At 40.2% G+C, this 7,919-nt stretch overlaps 2 protein-coding genes and 1 long non-coding RNA gene across 4 annotated transcripts in view; 2 read left to right on the forward strand and 1 right to left on the reverse strand.

The window, feature by feature from the left end:
* dnai4 (dynein axonemal intermediate chain 4) overlaps window positions 1–7,919 on the reverse strand; it is a 19,679-nt gene that overhangs the window by 6,091 nt on the left and 5,669 nt on the right. The window lies entirely within an intron of this gene.
* Window positions 3,639–7,919, forward strand: part of LOC104950972 (uncharacterized) — a 22,744-nt gene continuing 18,463 nt past the window's right edge. Inside the window, exon 1 of the long non-coding RNA XR_798977.1 lies at window positions 3,639–3,720. This is a non-coding gene — a long non-coding RNA (uncharacterized lncRNA). The remainder of the gene's footprint in view (window positions 3,721–7,919) is intronic.
* LOC104950971 (WD repeat-containing protein 78-like) lies at window positions 4,094–7,111 on the forward strand. The gene is made up of 5 exons (XM_010777597.1): window positions 4,094–4,243; window positions 4,357–4,455; window positions 5,349–5,575; window positions 5,667–5,814; window positions 6,209–7,111. The coding sequence occupies exons 1-5, from the start codon at window positions 4,130–4,132 to the stop codon at window positions 6,251–6,253; spliced, it is 633 nt and encodes a 210-aa protein (XP_010775899.1). The 5' UTR covers window positions 4,094–4,129; the 3' UTR covers window positions 6,254–7,111.

The following is a 7,919-nucleotide window of genomic DNA, read 5'->3' on the forward strand; positions in this document are numbered from 1 at the left end:
GGGCACAGAGCTACCAAATTAACCTCAGGTCAACATCATTTTGCAGACACAGATAATGTCATTTCAACACTCATCTCTCCAAGGTTGCATTATTGTCTTCCACAATAGAGAAGACCTCTGCGTCCTTGCAGAGAATATTAGTTTAAAACTTTCACATCTGGAAATCTTGAGAGTACGAGGAGGTCAATCAACACGCTCGCCAGTTTTGCACAAATCATCTTTTAGCTCCCTGCAGTAGACGTCATCCCTCCTCATTCTGTCTCGTACTCCACTTTACTCTGCACACCGTCGTTACTTCCTCTCGCCTCTTAATGGATTGATCTAAGTGCTCTCCTGGCTCTGCAGCTGCTCGTTGTTGTTCTTTATTGCGGCAGAAGCTTTGGCCTTAAGGCGATGTCGTTTCCTCTGTGATCCGCAGACGAATGATGCCCTTGATGAGAGCTGCAATCGGACTCATTAGCGAGCAGATGCGAGGTGCCGTCGCAGCGTCAGGCACCTGCGGACACCTTTTTCCGCCAAGGTGTGAATAACTAATCGGGTTTTGCTCACAGACTCTCTTCAGACATTATGCAGTCGACACCAGACTTCCTCTGCACGATCTCCAGAACCAACAAGTCGCCTGAGGACAGATAACAGCGGCAGATTGCTTCCTGTATTCTCCGCGCTCCTTCCAGTTTACGGGTGCCTAACTGAGCGTGGTGACACCGCCCTCTGCCACACACACATGTCACAGAGTTTGATAATATCTCAGAGGACACTGAACAACAGCAGAGGCGTGCCTGGATGGGAAAACTGATTAGAGCGTCCCTGTGTGAAGAGGCCGAATCAGATCATGTTAGTTTGAGGCTCCCAGTTTGATTAGGGATTAATTGAAACAGGAACCATGCCCCCTGGGAAGCGAGCGGAAATAAAAAGGGTCACCAAGCTTCACCCTCTCCTCACCCCCCTCTATCTCGCTTTATGGCTATCTTTGGTTTGGCTAGCCCGCATTAATACTCTCATCAGAAGGGGAGAACCAAACAGCGTGCACATAGTCGTCCATACTAATTGATCACACTGAAAAAGCATGGCTTATAAAACACCTGGCTTTAACACTGATAATAGAAGTGCAGGGTCTCTATACCTCAAAGATGATTTGTTTCAAACTGATGGGAATACTCTCATCAGTGTTACTAAAAACCTCGCACTGCAACCCTGAAATGATCTGGACAATATGAATGAACGTCCAAATCTTCATCATCCAATGGACGAGCGATTAGACATGTTTCATGTATCGTATCTGGTGCACAACCGTAACATGTGTTGGCTATAAAGACTCTCTCTGAACAACACGTTGCATTTGCTCAGCGGGGGGTCCAGTATATTAGCATGGCTTCAATCTTTATGGGTTAATGAAATGAATATGCAGCAGTTCTGGTTCAACTTATTTTTACACCTTTTTAAGCATTTAGCCTCTCAGCAGCCTGATTCCATAATCACCATAGCAACCAAGAAACAGCTTTATTTTGAGTAAGTACACCTTAAAGCTTTTTGATCGCCCGTAGCACACATCCATTACCAACTTGATATAAGCGGAGATTGGTGTAAGTGCTCTTGAAGAAGTGAAAACCTCTCGACGTGCTCATTTCTCAGCGGGGGTTACATTAGTATTGTGTATTACGCTGTGAGAACTGCCGGTTGCTCAGCCGTTGTAAAAGGGCTTGATTGCTGTCGTGCAGTTTAATACGAGGCTCCATAAATCTCCCTCGTCCTCCCATCCTCTGTTCTCCTTTTGATGGAAGCTATTGACCAGAAACATTCATAAGAAGAAGAGCTTCAGTCTCGCTCCATAAAGCCCTGCAGTCGTTAGAGAACAGCGGGAGGAAATCATGTTCCTGTTTCTGATGTGAACTCTTCCTCAGACCTCAACTGAAACACAAGTCTTCTCAGAGGCCTACATAATATATTTGTTTCTTTGAGAGATTAATCACATTATCTTTCATCATTCGTCATGATTGGGTACAGTTATGCAGACTGCATGGTTGGTGATTTGCCATCTGCATATTAGCATAGCCAGCTTGTGTTAGCAGTGAGACATTTGCTGTGTTAAGTATGTGTGTCTTAGTCATTGTCTGAGCTTTGTTTGCTGCCTGATATCTCTGGATTTGCCTCCTTGATGGAGAGTTTTATTCTGAAAGCAGACAGAGTTACTTTATCCACTTGCCTCCAGTTATTTCTCCCCATCTGCACCTTTCAAATCCAATCAAATCAAATCAAAGTTTATTTATAAAGCACATTTAAAAGCGATTTTAGGTCAGGACCTTTGTATATAGTAATATATAAGTGTGTGTGTTTTAAAGTGTGTGTGTTTCCCTCTCATGACCAGCAGCTCCATCCGTCTTCTGTGCTCAGTAATGGGGGCTCATGGTGGCTTACGCTCGGCCCCCTGATCCGTCCTCATTTGGTTGGCATTTCGTTACGGACCAGACACCCTGCCATCCTCTTCACTTTTTGTGTGACAGAAACAAACAGACTTCCCTTGTTGTGTGCATCTCAGATTTCAGGCCACAGGATGAGAAGAAATGAAGACAAATAGACAAATGGTGACGCTGTCTTCAAGGCGACTGTGAGCATAAATCCACTGACGTACAGTTGGAAGTGTGTCCATTCCTCATTACGATGCCCACGAACCTCCAGGACAACCCAATGTCACCCCGGCATCAGATGCAGAGGATCATTTTTGATTTTGAATTCCCAACGAAATGATCGCCGCAATTTCAGCTCCGTGGCTCTGACTGATGTTTCCATAGTGGATTTAAAGCGGGGTGCGCAGTCTAAATAAAGGGGAGAGTAGAGTCGGCCCGATAGAAGGATAACGCATGAATACCCCGAGGCTTCAAACAGCAGCCTCATCACGGCTAAAGGCAATTCCCCTTCATAGTGGTTCTCTAGCCCTGAGCTGCCGGGTCCAAAACAAAGCCAGTCAATCCAATCATGAGGAAAGGTAAGGGAGGATGTGTGTGTGTGTGTGTGTGTGTGTGTGTGTGTGTGTGTGACACACACACACACACACACACACACACACACACACACATCCTCCCTTACCTTTCCTCATGATTGGATTGACTGGCTTTGTTTTGGACCCGGCAGCTCANTGGATGAGAAACCAATGTGAGTTTGGAACATTGCACAACATACATTTATTTTAGTACACCTCAACGATGGAATTATGATCAGTAGAAATGGCCGTTTCCATTTCTCACATTCAGAAAAATGTAATCGTTTCAAAAACTATATGTAAGATGTTAAAGGTCCCATGTCCTGGCCATTTCTACTGATCATAATTCCATCGTTGAGGTGTACTAAAATAAATGTATGTTGTGCAATGTTCCAAACTCACATTGGTTTCTCATCCANTGAGCTNACTAACTCCCCTTGTGTGTATGTACAGTTCTCAACACGCCCAGACTTGGAGTGATTTTCACCTCTTTAAATACTTTTCGCCTCCTTCTGAAAGAAAGAAGTTAAATGTGCCAACGTGACGGCCGTCTTGGTGTGTGGTGCGAGACCGGAGATGTAGTCAGGGGCGGACTGGCCATTGGGAATACTGGGAGTTTTCCCGGTGGGCCGGTACCGAAGTGGGCCGGTCGGAAAATTCACTAGCGGTTAGCGGTACCGAGTTGGGCCGGTCGGCCTGTCGAGTTTCCCGGGCTGATTTTTAGTCCCAGTCCACCCCTGGATGTAGTTCATTGAGCGGTTTCACATAAAAAAAGTGTTACTTCACAGTTTAACGACACATTTTAATTTTTTTAACTTGCAAAATTATCTTTTCAATTGACAAACATCATATGTGTAATTCGTGGCACAATTCAAACGGGATCGAAAGATAACTTTTCTCTCGCCATTGACTTCAATACATACTTTTTTCGGTATAAGGTCCCATGGAGCTCCCCCGGAAAGGGAGGGACTTCGCCTCTCTATATAAATTAAAGTTATTATTATTATTATGGTACTGCGGAGAAGTTTCGGCTTACAAACAATATTCTACATACAAAAAATCCTTGTTTGGTATAGATTATCTTAAAAGAAATCACACCAACAACATGTAAATATATTTATATTTTAAAAAAAACCTGTGTTCTAAGACCTGATGAAGCTAAAGAAGAGTCAGACGTTGAAGAAGAAAGCTGCGGAAAACAAGAAGAAGACAGAACGCATTATTTCAGCCATGACTCCTGGTTTCTGCGTGGACTTCAACCCCATAGTGAGTTGGTCCTGTCTTCCCGATTACACAGTCAATTCAAGACTATCTTTTGTTCTGGTTCTGATTTTCTGCATTCAAAACATCCCACATTTCTCCTGGTTGTTCTCCTGCAGGACTCCAGTATCTACCTGGCCGGCACATCGGAGTGCCTCATCCACAAGTGCTCCGTCTCCAACAGTCAGAACGTCCTCCACACTTACAAAAAACACTTTGTAAGTCCAAAGTAGTGCAAGAGACATAACCATGCAAAAGCAGGAATAAAAAAATTACGTACATATAAGTTATATTTAATAACTGTAAATAAATAATGTATACTCTAATATAGGGCTGTGCAATTAATCGTATTTTAATCTCGATTACGATTCTGGCTTGCAACGATTACAAAAACAACGTAATCGAAATAAAACGATTATTATTTTTATTTTAAAAAAAAAAAAAGAAATGTAATTATTAATTTTTTATTATTGGTTGTTCAGTTGAATTATACTTAAAGTTCAGGGTAATCAACTGCTCAAAACATACTCTTCAAATTTTTGTTTGCAATAAATTGATGTTTTCAAAATAAATGGATAATCGTTTTTAATAATCGTGATATCAATTATTGACCAAAATAATCGTGATTATGATTTTTGCCATAATCGCACAGCCCTACTCTAATATTGTATACATATATAGATGTAGGTACTGTAACATGACGATCTGGTGTCCATAATTGTTTTTCCATCTTTGATATGTTCTGCTGTCCAGCACCTACTCATTATGGTCTGGACTCACAACAAGTAATATCACTGTATGGACATTCTATATGTTTTTAAGCAAGTCAAAAATAAAAGTAATTTTTTTTATCAGAGAGAGAGTTTTACAATTCTATCTAAAGTCATATTTTAGTTACCAAAAATAATCCTTTGCTGTTAGAAACTTCACAAAACCCTGAATTATTTGTCGTAACAATAACAAAAAACTTTCCATACCTTGTTAGACTTCAGTAATTCTGTCTGCTACACATTTACTTCAATTTAATTTAATAGTTTAATTGAAAAATTGCTATCTATATAAACTGGTCATTTCAGTTTATTCACTCATTAATCTTGTGTCTCTCCCTCAGTGCCCTGTGAACCATGTTGAGTGGTCTCCTTTCAGTCCTGATGTGTTCCTCAGCTGCTCCTCTGATTGGACCATCCAGCTGTGGAAGCAGGACTGCTCCGACCCGGTGATGAGCTTCAAATCCACCCAGAGGACCGTGTCCACCGTCAGGTGGTCCCCAAACTCCTCCACCGTATTTGCAGCCATTAACGGAGAGATGGTGGAGATCTGGGACTTGAATTTGAACATGTGAGTCAGACTGACTGATAATCTGAGAGCTCTTTACTCTTATGTTTCTGATTTGAAACATGAGCCAGACATAATCCTGTGTCCTTTTCAGCATGCTCCCAACCGTCGTGCACCGTGCTGCCGCTGCTGTGACGTCCCTGCTGTTCGCCTCAGGGACAGACTGCGTGTTGGTGGGGGACACTGAGGGGGAAGTGACCGTCTACCAGCTAAAGAACCTCGGTGTGGGGAGAGACAAGAAGGTAAATCTGGTCTACATGTAGCCTATGCAGACCACATGAGTTTATTCATTAATCTTCTTTTTATAAGGATGACATTTGCAGTGCATTAAAGCTTTTTAACACACGGTGGTCACATGAAGGATGTGGGACAATTAGTGAGAAAGACAAACAAAAATCATTTTTAGATGGCTTTTTCAGAGTGCTAAAATTGTATTTAAAAAATGTTATTTATTCTGATAAATAGGCTTTGGGTTTGCCATTAGAGTGACAAAGATCAGATTCAAGATAGCCATTTTCTACCACATTTATACAAATATATATATATGAGTGATGAGAGGATTACTGCTTATAAAATCACAATAGTGTGTACACCACTGTTAACAGTTACAAATATCTGTTATGCTTTTTCTTTCAGATGGAAAGTTTGGAAGACATCATTAGCTTTGTGGTTTCCAGGTAGCTTTAGAAAGTGGGCTCTTAAAGCCATATTTATATTATCAAACAGTATAATTGTAACACTAGCAGAACATTTGTGTTATACTATTTAATGCTATTGTGTTTATTTATAATATATTTTGTAAATTGAAGGAAAGTCTAGAAAGATATAAAATACATGTTTAATTCAATATCTATACATTGTCATTTATATCTTTATCAACAAAACATAAACAAATGCAAAGGATACAAATCTATAAAATGCCATTTCAGCTGATGGAAAATAAAATACAAATGTTTTTGAAAAAGATCTGTAGAGACATATTTTAGGGATTCTTAAAGTGGTCCTCAAATTTTATTTTGAAATTAATAAATTGAAGTGAAATATAAACCTTGCATGATGTATCGTGGTAGTCAAGTTGGTTACCTTAGAGACCAATTCTTGGTCATATAAAAGGTTCAAAACGTATTTACGGAGTGAAAAAAAGTTGAATTTAGATGGAATAATGTAAAAAATATATTTTTGTTTTGTTCTACACCACAAAAAAAATGGCTTTAGGCTCACTTGAGATCGGAACACTTGATATTTACAATTTGTGATGATGAAATACTTCGGGACCTTATTTGAAGATCTAGAGAGACCCCTAGGGGCAGATCACTCTTATGGATTTGAAAAGCAAGATATATTTTAATCTGAAATGCATTGCTTCAGTGAGAGTTGTGTGCATCAGACTCTTCTATTTGATGCTACAGTAATGGCACCTCTGGACATAGATGCCTTTTGTTTAACACTCACTCACCAAACATATTTGAATTGATTCAGTACATATCTTAAAATAACAATTCTAAAATGTATGAACATGCAATAAAAACACAATTTAAACTTGTTTTTACGTGATTTTTAAGCTTTAGGAAATCATAAACCAAGAATGGAGTAGAAATGTGATTCAGGTGAAAAACGTTAGAACAAACTGGAAGAAAAACACTCATTGAAACATTATTTAAATGAAGTCCCTATTTTCCATGTTTTAAGTGACCAGAAACTAATATTTATCCATTATTTACAATGTTTTTTTTATTGAATTGTTCTGCATGAGGAGTTTTATATTTGCAGGAACTACCAAAAGTCTTTTTCTTTATCAGTAAACAACACAGATGACATGCGGTACTCAAGAATGCGTCCGCTAATGCAGTTATTCTGGATCACAGTGCTCTCTTTCATTTGCTCTCTGGCGCGGACACATTGCATCACGCTCCCCAGACCAGATGGTATTTCTATAAATGACAAACTGCAGCGCGGGAAGTTGTGCCGACTTGCCTCAACATGAGTTTCAGGAGGGGCGATACAAATACCAAAACACATGTACAGTGTAATAGTAAACTTTTGTCCTTGTCATTTCAAGTTATCTGATTTACGCACTGATGTTGCACAAGATTAATCGTTTCAAATCATGTTGAGATCAGCCAAACATAAAGACAATTGCAGTAAATGTGTCCATGTTGTTAACAAGATTAAGTTATAGACTTTCCCAAAACTTAAAGGGCCCATTTCATGCTTTTCCGGTTATTACCCGCCCCCTTGTGTGTTAAGGTTTTTATGCATGTAAACAGTCTGCGGAACTCAGCCTGGGCACACACACACACTCCCAGCCAGGCTGCGAGTGTGTGTGTGTGTTTCGGGGTGGGTTTCG

The sequence above is a fragment of the Notothenia coriiceps genome, unplaced genomic scaffold (assembly GCF_000735185.1).
Source record: "Notothenia coriiceps isolate Sejong01 unplaced genomic scaffold, NC01 NC01_scaffold00018253, whole genome shotgun sequence".
Classification (NCBI taxonomy): domain Eukaryota; kingdom Metazoa; phylum Chordata; class Actinopteri; order Perciformes; family Nototheniidae; genus Notothenia; species Notothenia coriiceps.